The sequence below is a fragment of the Rana temporaria genome, chromosome 3, assembly GCF_905171775.1.
Source record: "Rana temporaria chromosome 3, aRanTem1.1, whole genome shotgun sequence".
In the NCBI taxonomy this organism is placed as follows: Eukaryota; Metazoa; Chordata; class Amphibia; order Anura; family Ranidae; genus Rana; species Rana temporaria.
The window spans coordinates 80,691,433-80,707,177 of NC_053491.1; the positions used below are offsets into that span (position 1 = coordinate 80,691,433).

Sequence of the window (15,745 nt, forward strand, 5' to 3'; positions counted from 1 at the left end):
AAGCTAACAAAAATGTGCCCATAAATATAATCAGAACTATAACGATATCATATTACCTCTTTGCAGTTCTCAGAATTGGAGAAGTGTATGAGGTCATCATTATACATTTCTTGAGTATTGATAATATCACTGTATTCTTTTTGACTCAGGTCTTCAGGGTTGATCCCATTGGCTCGTAAAAATTCCTGGTAAGCAACACTGAATGCTTGGCCAATTGACTGAGCAATGAGCTGTGCCTGTAATTAGAAAAAAAAACTATACTATAATCGGGTGATATATATACACACACACAGTGTCTTGAAAAAGTATTCATACCCCCCTTGAAATTGTCCAAATTTTGTCATGTTACAACCAAAAACGTAAATGTATTTGTATTTTTGGGGGATTTTTTATGTGACAAAACCCAGGTTCACACTGGGTACGATTTGGTTCGATTTGAGATGCGATTTCACTTGTGAAATCGCATCTCAAATCGGCGGCATTTGCCAGCAATGACACCGTCCTAATCGGTGCGACGCCGCATCTGCGGCGCTGCACCGATTTCAAAAAGTAGTTCCTGTACTACTTTTTGCGATCTAGGGCCGCGATTTACATAGACATCTGTGCAGAAACCTGCACAGATGTCTCTTAAATCGCGGCCGAAATCAGGACTCCCGGCGGGAGTGAAATCGTGCGAGTTCAGCTGAACTCGCACGGCTTCACTCCCGCAGCCCAGTGTGAACCAGGGCAAAGTGACACATAATTGTAAAGTGGAAGGAAAATGATAAACGGTTTTCAATTTTTTTTACAATTAATTACATGAAAATTGTGGCGTGCGTTTGTATTTAGCCCCCCTGAGCCAATACTTTGTAGAACCGCCTTTCACCACAATAACAGCTTCAAGTCTTTTGGGAATGTCTCTACCAGCTTTGCACATCTAGAGTGAAATTTTTGCCCATTCTCCTTTGCAAAATAGCTCAAGCTCTGTCAGATTGGATGGAGAACAGCAATTTTCAATCTTGCCACAGATTCTCAATTGGATTTGGGTCTGGACATTGACTGGGTCATTCCAACACATGAATATGCTTTGATCAAAACCATTCCATTGTAGCTCTGGCTGGATGTTTAGGGTCATTGGCCTGCTGGAACGTGAACGTGGGATGTAGTCCCTAGGGAGGGGGCGAGCACACTGACTAACCCCCAGCCAGAATGGCTCAGATGATGGGGGCAAGCTTACTGAGGAGGAACAGGAAGTGAGAAATTCAGACAAAGAAAAAATACATTTAGAAGTGGAATTGGAAGGAAAAGGTAAGTGAACCAATAATGCACTAGCTTAAAGGAACCTATTTAGAATATAAAAAACAAACCTTTACAACCCCTTTAAATTACATATTAAATTCAATACTTGTTCACTGTAAATATATTAAACAGAAAAAAAAGCATCTTCTATGTTAATGACTGTAGAATGCTTAGTAGGTTCATCTTATATAAGGAATGATCTATATGCAAAGAAAATATTTGGAGTAAAGAGTCATGTAAGACAATTATATACATAGTACTGGTCCTCATGGCCGTATTCACATTGATCTATGATGCATTTTAGGTTTTTATTTCTTCAACTCCTATGCTAGAGGGCCCATTAAATCTGACATTTCACTTCTGCAGACTTGTCGATGCTGATTCTTTTTGATTTTTTTCCCACTTTATAGTAATCCAGAGGGGAATACAAAGTGCCATAGATAGAAAAAAAAATCAACGAGAAGCAGTTTAAAAAAAATCAGCTGATCTTTGGTGAAGCCAAACAGAACACACGTGCATAATGCAAAGATCTGTTATGTTATACTACCCAAAAAAAGAGAAGAAACTGACATTTACATCCACTGGATGGCAGCGTTCACTCACTTTATTAGTGATCATGTTTTGAAATGATTGGTCTGTACAAGTCAGTAAGGTTTCCGTACGGAAGACTCCTTAGGCCACAAAGAAAAATACATTCATAATGATTAGGCTCTTTTAGTTTGAATGTCTGAATTTTCAACAACTAAACTTAAATATTGCCTGCTATGGGATAAAAAATTATAATTTATAATAAAACACAAGATTCAAACATTTGCCTAGGATTCTTTATTAGTAAAATGTGTTAATCTTGGGTAGAAACACTAAAAAATAGATGTCCGAGTATCCATGCATTCATACTATTTTAGTATGTGTGTGTATTTTTATGTGTATATCTAAAACATAAATTGGAGGGATAATTTCACCAGACCTGAGCCTTGTATTTGTTATACTGGGCTCCATTCGCTAAAGCAGATGGCATGTGGTTATTAGCCGATCTGACACATTTTTCCCAAATATCACATGTGATGCTGAAAATGTCAATTCACTATCCCTTAATGCGGTATTTACCTAAAAACTAAAAACACTTGGTAAATACCACATAAAACAGCGTTAAATTCAATTCACTGAAGGAAATAAATAAATACATGAGTAGTGGTCCAGGCATGCAATAGTTATAGTAATTTTAGCTGGTTGTTAAGGAGGTGGCAGCCACCACCTCTTTAGTTACTGGTTGTTAAGGACGCAGGCGACCGCCGGCATTAAAATAACGTTAGAGTTCACTACTAAAATACCACATCACTGCATAAAATAGCTTCTGTGGTATTATGGTTGTCTTTGATTTTAGGAATTGCAAATAAAATTTTAGAAAAACGCTAAAAGGTATTTTACAGCAGATCTTAAAGCAGTAGATATTGTGAATGGAGCCCATTGTTTTTTTAATACAAAGTACAGAGTATGTATAGCAATCTCCAGTCTATGTATCATATTTTCGACATGAAAATACAGGCGGTCCCCGGTAGATAGGGTCAGTAGGTTTGTTCTTAAGTTGAATCTGTTTGTAAGTCTGAACAGGTACATTTTTTAAGTGTAGCTCCAGCTCAAAAAAATATTTTTAAGCTTTTTGGATAGCATAGAGAAGGGTTTACACCCCTGTAACATTTGTTTTTCTGTCTGTGCCCCTGTTCAGAAGATTTCACCTCACTTTCTGTCCCAATGACAATTGGATTTTGAAAATTTTGGGTTGTTGTGGAAACAAGGATTGGTGATAAAGCATCAGTGGGGTTACAATAAGGGGTGGGTGTAGAGGCGCTTGCAAAGAACACCCACCCCTTATTTTATCTGTTGTCAGTGTGAGAGCACTATTAGTCGTGGCTGCTGCTTATTGGTTATTTTATTTTATTATAATTTTATTATAATTATTTAGCTTAGTTGCCCTTGGTTAGGTTGATTTGCGCATCAAGTTCCCCCCCCCCCTTTTACATCAGTGGAGTTACACTTTTCCCATAATAACTCTTACAGAAGTGAATTTCCCCTCCTAGTGGTAGATTTCCTCTCACTTCCTGTTGTTCCCCTCCGCTTGTAAGTAGGAGTCGTTTGTAAGTCAGATGTTTGTAAGTACAGGGTGGGCCATTTATATGGATACACCTTAATAAAATGGGAATGGTTGGTGATATTAACTTCCTGTTTGTGGCACATTAGTATATGTGAGGGGGGAAACTTTTCAAGATGGGTGGTGACCATGGTGGCCATTTTGAAGTTGGCCATTTTGAATCCAACTTTTGTTTTTTCAATAGGAAGAGGGTCATGTGACACATAAAACTTATTGGAAATTTCACAAGAAAAACAATGGTGTGCCTGGTTTTAACGTAACTTTATTCTTTCATGAGTTATTTACAAGTTACCATTCCCATTTTATTAAGGTGTATCCATATAAATGGCCCACCCTGTAGAGGACCGTCTGTATCTGACCGATGAGTTTTTAGGATCTCACAAATCATTGGTGACACAGGAATATCTACAAATTGTTCACATGCTACATAGAACCACATACTATGTATACAGTATACATAGAACTATAATGTAAACAATGATACATTTTTCTTGAAATTGTAAAGCGGTAAAGTGACCACACAACTGTCCTGCAGTTTTAAAGGAGCCTCGTTTTGTTGTCTGTATTGTCATATGACGGCTGCAGGAACCCTTCGTTCCTCCGGGCGGCCATCATATAACGTCCTAGGATTCCCGCTGTGTGGAGCGCGTGTGCATCACTGGTGACCCGATGTGCGTGGCCGGCGCCCTGTCAGGGAGAGGAGACCGATGGTGTGTCCCTTGTACATAGGGACACTGATCATTCACCTTCCCCAGTCAGTCCCCTCCCCCTACAGTTAGAATCACTCCCTAGGGAACACATTTAACCCCTTGATCGCCCCCTAGTGTTAACCCGTGCCTTGCCAGTCACATTCATACAGTAATCAATGCATATTTATAGCACTAATCGCTGTATACATGTGAATGGTCCCAAAAAAGTGTCAAAAGTGTCCGATGTGTCCGCCGCAATATCGCAGTCCTGACAAAAATCTCAGATCGCTGCCATTACTAGTAAAAAAAATAATAATAAAAATAAATGGAGGGGCGTGGCTGGACCGAGCTAGGAAATGGCTGCCTGATAGCTGAGCTCCGGCCACCTCAGAGCGTACTTCACAATTAGCGGTGTTTCTCGACCCCACCAAGCAAGCCACACCATGGGTACTGCTTCCCGACAGTCCTCGGCTTCCCGATCCCGTTCCCCAAGGGAACCAACCGACTCTCTTGAGCACCACATCCCGGAGATGTTCCGCACCGGCCGGGGAAACATGGCGGCTTCCCGCCAGGGAACACCTCGAGGCCGCTCGCAAGTCATCTCCTCTCACACACAGGAGATAGTGCTCTCTGCGACCCCCCTGGACCACCCTCAGGGGAATACAATGGACCCGGGGATGTTACCGGCCTCCGCCCCGGCGTCGGCTCCCATAACTATCGGAGACTTGAGAGCGGTGGCCTCCGACATAAAAAGCGCGCTCACTGCAGCCATAGCAGAGCTTCGCCTCGACTTCCAGTCGCCGCTGGACGGGAGAGTAACGGCCGCGGAGAATACACTGGTGGAACACGACTTGGTCCTCCAACGTTCCACCAGGAAAATAGATGACCACACGCTACAAATGCGGGAAATAAACCGCCACTTGGAGGATTTGGAAAATCGGGGACGCCGCCATAATCTACGCGTGCGGGGCCTCCCTGAAGAAGTGGAAGGAGGCCAGATCGCAAGAGAGGTGACGGAGCTATTCAACTCCATTCTCAAGAGACCCCCAGACACAGCTATCGCTATGGAGCGCATCCACAGGGCACTACGTCCCAGGGGTAGGGACACAGACCCCCCCAGAGATATCGTTTGCTGCCTCACGGATTTTGGCCTGAAAGAAGAAATCCTCCATCAGGCGAGAGGCCAGCGCCTGGTACATGAGGGCTCCCAGATCCAACTGTTCCAGGATCTGTCTGGAATAACGCTGAAACACAGAAGAGACCTCAGACCCCTCTTAGACGCCCTGCGAGCAGCTAACATCCGTTATAAATGGAAGTACCCTTTCTGCCTCTCTGCCTCCCATCAAGGGCGCACGGCACAGCTTAAAGTCCCGGAGGACCTGCCGCTCTTCTTTGAAACCCTGGGCATTCCACCCGTTGCGGTCCCGGAGTGGTATGCCATCTACCGCCGCTCCGTGGGCCGATGGAATGGGCCCCCGGCGGAAAAGATGGAAACGCAACCCACGAGATCAAGGAGGAGGAGATCCCCCTCGAACTCCCGCACCTCGACCAGCAACGCAGGACCCAGAAGGGAGGGCGACCCTCTCTCCTCTCCAGGAGCACGTAGAGCCCGCAGGGACAACTGAAGGACAGACTAAGTCCCCGACAGAGCTGATGCCCAAGGATTAGTTGGCAAGTTATACAGAGTTGTTTGATTCAGACCCCGAGACTCTAATTTTTATTCTTTATTTATGAAACTTTAATGGGAACAGACGACGTAAGCCTCATCCCATCGCTCCCCCGCCGCAGAGACTGCCACTTTGAGGGTCTTCCTGAAGGCCCTGCTGACACGCCCGCCGGACCTACAACAGCCGCCTACTTACAAAGCGGGAAACTTTACCGGACTCCGCCTCCTCGACCACCTGAGATCCGAGCGGCCAGCCCAACACTGAACACTACAATACCCAGAATGCGCTGGAACTGCCGCACTCCCGGAAGCGGAACCCTGTGATGGCCTCCGGCACGGCGCACTACAACTTCGTCACTAAGCAGGACACGTCAACACGGCGAAAGACAACAGAGGCGACACGAACGAGTGTCGCGCCGACGACTACGCCCATCTGCTCCCCAGACGCGGATCTACACAGAGACTCAGCTCCCCGCTCCGGAGGAAAGACCACCACTCATCCCGCGGGCAGCTCCCGAGCCATTTTGGAATCTAACCACCGTCCCCGAGTACACGCTCTAAGGTCCGCCGGGCCCCCAGATAGCCCGCGCATACCTACTCACCGGGCCTTACCTGCCGGTGCCCCCCCCCCCTCTCCGACGGTCCAAGTGAGCACCATCACCCTTCCGGGCCCCGATAAGGCGCTCACCCCACGCCCATTGGATGAGACTCCAGCCTGTACAGCCGGACGCTCCCCCCAACCGCTACACCATCGAGATCACACCTGACAGGGGACCGCACTCTAACAGAGGATACCGCGGATCCCGGGGATAGCACACACCCGACTGTCTGAACTGAATCGGTAATGTCTCCCTGCTGGACACTCCCTGGAAACTGGAGGGATCGGCCAGAATCTCACGCCACGGCGGCCCTTAACGAACTACCCACCCTCCCCGAGATAGGAGACTTTTGCAGCACCTGCTTATCCCCTCACCACGAACTGCACCTCTTAAAGACTGCACCCCGCTCGGAACTATGTAATAGCCGAGGGAACTGAGGTTCCCGGGTAAAGTATGAACGCACAAGCCTACCTCTCAATGTTGTGGGTACTTTGTCTGCCGTTTCCCCGATGATAGGCCACACCACGGCCAGATAGATATACCCTAACGGGGAGGGCACGCACTAACTGGCTGGGGATAGTTAGAAGGGATATAATTCAGAGAACGAGGGTCCCCATCCCCCTCCCCACAGGACCCCCATCTAATGAGGCGGCTGCGCACGGGGAGAGGGGACGGGTGAGGCTCCGTATGCTGTCCTTTTAAGGAAACCGAGCCCGGGGGTCGCCATATTGCGGAACACTGTGGGGCTCCCCCCCCCTCCCAGCAGGCTACACAATTCCCCTATACCCGTAGACACTCATCGACCACGGGGCTAACACTTCTCAAGCCTTACAGGAAGGTGCGCTCCGGGGTGGCTAACCACGACACGTATCGTACACACACACGCAGCTGTCTGCTGGTAAGTTCCAGACCATCCCCCAAGCGGTATCGTGGGACGGAGTCTGCGCCTAGTTTCAGACGCGGACGCCCCCCACGGCCGCACCTCACCGATTATCTACCACCTAAATCAGGTGGCGGGACTGAGTCCCTCCGCCTAATCGGATACGGGCGCCCACCGCCCCAACTGCGGGTAATACCACTCCCAGTCCCTGGGACCCCGCCGCTAGGCCCCCTGTTCCGGACACCCGATACCTGAAGAGCGTAGTTCCTCTTGGAACCTATACCTGGGTCCACGTTGACACATTAGGCAACCACCCCAATCCCCCTCCCCCACCCACCCCTCCACTGCGAACCGCCACAGCTCGCTCACCTCACATCACCGTACAACTCGGGCAGACACTCACAAGCCCGACCGACGATGTCTACCATACCGACGAAGGCTGACGTCCCTAAAGTGAAGATCATCTCCCTGAATGTGCGGGGACTGAACCTACCCGAAAAACGGGCCAAGCTCCTCCTCTCCATGCACCAAGCTAGGGCCGACATAGTACTGGTGCAGGAAACACACTTCAAAGCTGGAGCTGTACCCAAATTGCATAATCACCACTTCCCAGTGGTCCATCACGCGACGAACGCACAAGCAAAAACAAAAGGGGTCTCCATATTAATAGGTAAGAATTGCCCATTCCAACTGACAGACACGCTAGCCGACCCGGAAGGGCGGTATTTGTTTCTCAAAGGCTCGTACCAAAACAGGACGATAACGCTTGCCAATATATACGCACCAAACACGCGCCGGGTTACGTTCTTTAGAGCAATTTTGGAACTGCTTGCTTCTTTTAAAGAGGGGATTCTCCTGCTCGGGGGAGACTTCAATGTTCCACTCAACCCCACGCTAGACACTTCCACGGGCACCTCATCCCTGCAATACACTGCGCTAAGGAGAATTAAAAAGCTCCTGCAAGGCCTACTCATACATGATACATGGCGCGCCCTAAACCCGGCGGGTAGGGATTACACGTTCTTTTCAATACCGCACAACCGCTATTCCCGGCTCGACTACCTGTTTATCAGCCAGGAAGACCTCCCCCTCCTATCCGCGGTTTTGATCGACCCCATGTTCATCTCGGACCACAATCCCATTTCGGCCACGATAGCTCTGCCTCCCGGTCACCCACGGTCCAGGGTGTGGAGGCTAGACCCTTCCCTACTCACAGACCCAGTAGTGGCTAAGGACCTGGAGAAAGCGCTCAAATTATTTTTTCTTGAAAACAGGCCGGAAGACACGGCCCCCAGTATAAACTGGGAGGCCCACAAGTGCGTAGTACGGGGCCTACTAATAGCGGCCGCGGCCAAAAGGAACAAAGAAAGACGCAAACACTACGACGACATTCTAGGCAGGATTAAGAACTTAGAAAACGCACACAAACACTCACAAGCCCTCGCCACACTACAGGAACTAAACCAAGCTAGAGCCGAACTTCTTGAGATCATAGGTAAGAGGGTTAAACGTAACTACGTGCTAGCAAGGAAGTCATTTTATGAGCACGGCAATAAGGTGAGTAAACTCTTGGCTAAAGCACTACAATCCCAAAAAGCAAAAATAACGGTCCACTCCCTGACGGACGCCCTAGGCCACACAGTGCAATCCACCCCCGACATAGCTAAGCTTTTCGTACAGTATTACACTGGTCTGTACAACTTGCCGACCCCGGACACACCGACGGCAATAGAAACAAGGCGAGGCCTGATTAACAAATTCCTAAACCAATACGGCCCAACACGGCTGTCAGAAGAGGCCAAAACAGACCTCGACAAACCCCTCAGCGACGCCTTCAACTCCTTTGCCAATGAGGCCACCCCCCCCCGTGATCTTCTGACAGCACACATTGTGGTGATCCCCAAACCGGACAAAGACCCGAACGCGGTATCCAACTATAGGCCAATATCCCTATTAAACGTGGACCTTAAGTGGTTCGCTAAAACCATAGCAAACAGGCTACTGCCCTACCTGCCCAACATGGTGGCCCTGGACCAGGCAGGCTTCGTCCCTGGGAGGGAGGCCCGGGACAACACCCTCACAGCGATAAACGTACACCATTGGCTTACATCCAACAAGTCCCCTGGGTTTTTCTTGTCCCTCGACGCGGAGAAGGCGTTCGACAGGGTGGCATGGGATTTTATGCAGGCAACGCTGCAGTCCGCGAACCTCCCGCCGACCATGCTGAGCTTTATCTCGGCACTTTACGCGAACCCCACGGCGAGGGTGCGAGTGAACAGCCACCTGTCGGACGCCTTCCCCATCGCAAACGGGACACGTCAGGGATGCCCCCTTTCCCCCCTATTATTCATTCTCACATTAGAACCCCTTTTACAGCGCCTTAGATCTAACCCCACAATTAAAGGAATCCATATTGATAATAGGACCTATAAAATAGCCGCCTTCGCGGATGATATTCTCCTATTTCTCAGAGACCCCCTTACGACCATCCCCAACCTGATGAAAGACTTTGAGGATTTCAAAGTTCTGACCAACCTCCAAATCAACTTCTCCAAATCTTCAGCCCTAAATGTATCTCTGCCTACGACTCTCTGCGACCAGTGCAAGCTAAACTTCCCGTTCAAGTGGTCCACTCGCGCCATCACATATCTGGGGATCCAACTCCCTTCCTCTCTAACAGACCTATACGCACTTAACTACACTCCACTGCTCCAAAACATACTAAAGGACTTGAAAGACTGGTCCCCAAAACCACTATCGTGGTTCGGTAGGATAGCAGTGGTCAAGATGAACATACTCCCCCGGGTTCTATATACCATGCAAGCCATACCCATCAGGCTCCCCCCGGCCTTCTACTTATCCTACAACTCGGCCTGCACAAGATTTGTGTGGCAGGACACTCGCCCGCGTTTAAGCTACGCTAGACTCACGGTCCCTAAAATGCAGGGAGGCCTGGGGTTGCCTGACATACACAAGTATAACCTAGCCTGTGGGCTGTCCAGGATCATGGACTGGACAACAAATGGGGTGAGAAAGAACTGGGTAGACCTAGAGCAGTCATTCTCCTCTCTGCCCCTAACACACCTGCCATGGATCGCAAAGTACAACGCCCCACAAGGTTGTGGTGACCACCCCCTCATACGCCCCTCCCTACTGGCCTTCCAGAAGGCTTGCGCCAAATACAAAATAGCTGACCGGACCGGTCCCATGACCCCCCTGCGTCTGAATCCCAATTTCCCGCCGGGAATGAATCCTACCTTTTTAGCCGATGGCTGGCCCCACAAGACGGTAAGGGCAGGTCAATTCTATTCCGCAGGCCGTCTTCTGTTGCAAACAGAACTAGCGACCAAAATGAGTAAGAGTGAGTTCCCCTTCTGGACTTACCTCCAGATTAGGCACTTTCTAGACAAAATAGAGCCTGGTGTACAATGGTCCAGACCCTACACCCCCTTCGAAAACCTTTGCAACTCTACATCGCCACTGAGACATCTAATCTCGGTGATATACGGACTACTGTTCTCTTCACAATCACCTAAACTTCACTGGGCCAACCAGCAGTGGGAAAATGACCTCTCGCTAGACCTATCGGACAGGGAATGGGAACACATATATAGACTCGCCCACAAGGGATCGATTAACGTCCAGACGCAGGAGAACGCCTACAAACTCCTCTCCAGATGGTACAAAACCCCACTCAAGCTACACAGAATTAATCCGGCGCTCCCCAAAGTGTGCTGGAGATGCCATCGGGAGACGGGCTCATTCCTCCACGTATGGTGGACGTGCCCCAAACTACAACCTTACTGGACTGAGGTCCATAATTACATAACACGCATTACCACAGATACTCTAGAATTCTCACCTGCCCAATTCCTTCTCCATCATGCCAAATCGCGCCTGAGGAAATATAACCGCTCCTTGGCTATGCACATGGTAAATGCCGCGCGTATGTGCATCCCACTTTTCTGGCTCTCCCCAAAACCCCCCTCTATGTCCGATTGGTTTCAACGCCTCCAAAAGATAATGGAGATGGAGGAACTGATCCATCAGAGCAACGATACGCCGGCAAAGTTCAACGAGACTTGGGCCTGCTGGCGGCATTTTACTCTGTCTGATGACTACAAAGCCATTATCCCAGGTGATCACCGCACAACGCTCTCTCAACCTCATACTTCAACGAGCTGTGGCGGCTCAACCCCCCCCCCCCCCCTCCTAACCCTCAAACCCTTAAGCAGGAATCAGTACAATCCACTAGACCCACTTCAGACTGTGTCACACCCGGGGGTACACCTGTGAAGTTAAGGGCTTTCAGTTGCCCAACAGTTTCGCTATTTGCGTCAGTTGACTAAGGTTAGCAATATAGCCCATTGGCATCCGCTCTGTCCATTAGGTTTAAGTTTATATTACTACTAAGTATACTCTAATGTTTTGCTTATGTTGCATATGTTGTAGCGGCTGCGTCCGCAAGAATACTGTCTGCTTGAATGATACATTGTTCTTGTAATCGTACTTATCCTGTATGATGGACGGAAAAAAATAAAAAACTTTCAAAAAAAAATAAAAAATGTCATAAATCTATCACCTATTTTGTAGGTGCTATAACATTTGCGCAAACCAATCAAAATACGCTTATTGTGATTTTTTTACCAAAAATGTGTAGAAAAATACATATCAGCCTAAACTGAGGAAAAATTAGTTTAAAAAAAAAATTATTAAAGCAAAAAGTAAATTTTTCTTTTTTTTTCAAAATTGTTAGGTTTTTTTGTTTTTAGCGCAAAAAATAAAACCCTCAGGGATGATAAAACACCGCCAAAATAAAGCTCTATTTGTGGAAAAAAAAGGACGTAAAATTTGTTTGGGGGCCACGTCACACGACCACGCAATTGTCATTTAAAGCATGACAGTGCTGTGTTTACACACACCTCTCACCGTTCTTCAGCTCCTGTGACCGATCGCGGGACATCGGCGGCGATCGGGTCTCGCGGGCGAGGTCACGGAGCTTCGGACTGGGTCAAGCGTGTGCGCGACCCACGGCTGGGCTCTTAAAGGCAATGTACAGGTACATGCCTGTGCCCAGCCGTGCCATTCTGCCGACGTATATGTACAGGAGGCGGTCCTTAAGTGGTTAAAAAGCAGTGTGCAAGTGTACCTAGAAGAATTTATGCTGTTTGGAAAGCAAAGGGTGGTCACATCAAATATTGATTTTTGATTTGGATTTCTCTTCTGTTTATTTACTTTCCATTTTGTTAATTGAAAAAATATAAACCATTAACACTTCTATTACTGAAAGCACCTGCCTAAAACGTTTGCATAGTAGTGTACATTATAAAAAATTCTGCATGCAGCTATGTGTACGTAAATCCCAGAACTCATGTGTACACATGTACGCATAAGTGCCGTTTCACACGTACAGACAGTATGTCCGTATTTCATCCATCCATTTTTGGATGAATTACGGACATACATGTATCCCTATAGGATAGCGGATGAACATCCACTGACACCCAATCTTATCAGTCCCCGCTGTGGTCCGATTCTGCAGACGGAGGAAATTTTTTTTTACATCCGTCTGCAGAGCGGATTGGGTGAACACGGACAGACGGTCCGTGTTCATCTGATCCCCTCATAGAGGAGAGCGTAGTTCTGACAGGGAGGCCCCTGCACAGTGTGCAGGGGCCGCCCTGTCATCTGCTGGCTCAGCGGGGACCAACGGAGCAATCCCTGCTTAGCAAGCGGATAAGAAAGGTACAGATCCTCGCGGGATCCATACGTGGGAAAGGGCCCTAAGTCCAGTGGTGTAGCGTGGGTTGTCAGCGCCTGGGGCGAGGCAAGTAATCTGCGCCCCCCTGACCCACGGACTTACCTATTTTCAGCTAGCTCCAGTCTGGTCACATGATCCACTGTGTGAGACAGTGGTGGCTGTAGGGAAGAGAAGAGTGGGCTTGATAATGACTGGTAAAGCCTGGAGTGGTGACATCCTGCATATGTTCCTATGTCCCATCTGTTGTTGGCGCTCCCTCCTTTCCACACTTGTGACAGCGCCCTTCTAAATTTTGCGCCTGGGGCGGTGGCCCCCCTCGCACCCCCACGCTACGCCACTGCCTAAGGGATATTGTTCAAATTGTAAAACTGTTTGTTTTAAAAAATACACCTGTACGCGTGCATGTATAAAAGCAAGTGCCAGTGTTTACACACACATAACCATGAGCTGCATTTTTTAGATGTATATCTACGGCCAAAAATCAGCTGCAGCTGTGGTTCCCAGGAGCCAAAACAACAATCATATTTTACTCTGTACAGCCCTGCGCCTAATATATGGCCATGTACAACAGCCCTAATTCAAGTCCTACATTTTTAATTTCCTGTTTAGCAGTGTATAACCAGCCGTGAAGGAAAACATTTAATAAATGCTTTGATCCCTGCCAGTTGAATTTGACAATGACAAACACAGGCAGTTAACAATTATGGACAATTTGGGGATATTATTGTTGAAAATCTAATAACACAGAGGACTAACAAAACACAAATCATTTGGTGACTACACCTGATACAGCAGTCATGGCTGCCCTGACTTCCTGGGACTATCCCAATTTCACTCTAATGGGCTTAGCATTGAGAGATGTTAACCTGTGAAAGCAGTTTCCAGGGAGATAAAAGAGCAAGTGCACTGACTACACACGTGACTTTGATCAAATTAGCATGTTTCCTAAGTACTTGCTTTTATTATAATGGCATGATACGTTTAAATATAAATTCCCACAATACACAAATTGCCATCAAAACAAAGTGCTATCCTGTTGGTTTCCATGTACAATAATTACAGAAATATTGTTCCTAATACTTAGATTTTTATTAATATATACTGTATTTATTAGTGTATAACATTCTCTTTTTTACCCTGAAAATAGAAGCTAAATTGTGCCTGCGTGTTATATGCCAATATATTTTTTTTATTACCAATGGGGGGCGGTCCGCCTAGGTGCCACCCATTGGGGGGTGTCAGGCCAGCCTGTCCTGGCCCTGAGACAGCACTGCCAGCATCATTTAAAGTTACTTCCAGTCCTCTCTCATACACTGCTCCTCCTGTGCCACCCTTAATGTAAATGGAAGCATTTAAATACCTCAATTAACGCCGCTCTTTCTGGCTGCTCTCCTCCTTGAGTGTGGCTTTTGATTGGAGGAAGATGTGACTGTCAATGAATCAGCAGAGGAGAGCAGTCACATGACCGGGTCCACAAGAGAGCGGAGTTAATTGAGGTTTATAGAAGTTTCCATTTACAATAGTGACACGGGAGGTGCGGTGTATGAGAAGAGGCTAACAATGATGTTTTCTCAACTTTAGAGTATGGTGGCAATGCTGACCCAGGAGATTGGGGGTCTCCTGGGAGTCTCCTGGGAGTGCAGGGGGGCTTTATAATGAATGGGCATCTGTGTCCCAGGCAGGGCATATGTGTCCAGGGCAGGAGTCTGTGCCCCCGTGTAGGGAGACTGTGTTCCATGCAGGGGGTCTGTGTAATGTGCAGGGGGTCCGTGTAATGTGCAGGGGGCTGTGGAAAGTTTTGTCCTGAAACTTCCCTCTTAAAGTTAAGGTGCGTGTTATATGGTTGTGCGTGTTATACGCCAATAAATATGGTAATATCATAATAATCCCAAAAAAATACCATTAGTATCATTGGCCATATACCCTCTAAGCAGCCAGCCACCAGTGCTCTCAAGCAGCTTTTACTTTAGTCTACAACAACATTTCTGCCACCATTGGATAGGGACATTTTCCTTGATAGAAGATTGCAATGCAAATCCTATGTTTGGCTAAGTACCTATGGCAACAGGTAGTATCTACACAGCCTGAGGAAGTATGCAAGGACTCTATGGTGAAGGTGCATGAAGAAGAGTAGGGATTTAGACATGCTAGGTCATTAAAATTTGGGGAAATCTCTATGAATGGGGTGAATGTGTGAGAGTACAAGGGTGTCTCACAAAATGTTCAGGATCTGTGATGTGTGTTTGCTGCACCTTCCGTTCCCTGTAATATCTTTACAAACCATAATAACATGGCTTCGACTCCTGCCTTCAGAAGTAAATCGCTGATTGAGAACACACTTTTGGCACAAGAGTTTCACACAGATTAGAATTAAATTATCAAGAAAAAGAACCATGCCATCAATTGTGGACGTGGTTAGGGTAAGGAGGGGGAAGAAACATTGGGTTGCCAGAGAAGGTGTTTAAAGTCAAAATGTATTCAAAAAGTGAAGCTCTTCTGTTATAGGGAACATCTAGAAGTGGTGTGCTTATGCAGCACCATGAACAATATACCTTTTTTTTAATTTAACTTCCTGGCATGTGAGTGTGGCAAGGCATTCTTGTGCCTATAGATTCATAGCACAGTATCTGTCACATGAATTCTAAGGCACTACTGCTCCTGACTGCTTGTCTCAGGAAATTTGGAGTGACATTTGGTAATTTCATTATTGTGTTGCCACGATT

General features: G+C 47.3%; 1 protein-coding gene across 3 annotated transcripts in view; it reads right to left on the reverse strand.

Moving 5' to 3' along the window:
• The window catches only part of APBA2 (amyloid beta precursor protein binding family A member 2), a 570,259-nt gene that overhangs the window by 83,147 nt on the left and 471,367 nt on the right, over positions 1 to 15,745 (reverse strand). For all 3 annotated transcript variants that reach the window (XM_040342812.1, XM_040342811.1, XM_040342810.1), the window contains one exon: positions 57 to 236. In XM_040342812.1, the coding sequence (XP_040198746.1) occupies positions 57 to 236 (180 nt within the window). The remainder of the gene's footprint in view (positions 1 to 56; positions 237 to 15,745) is intronic.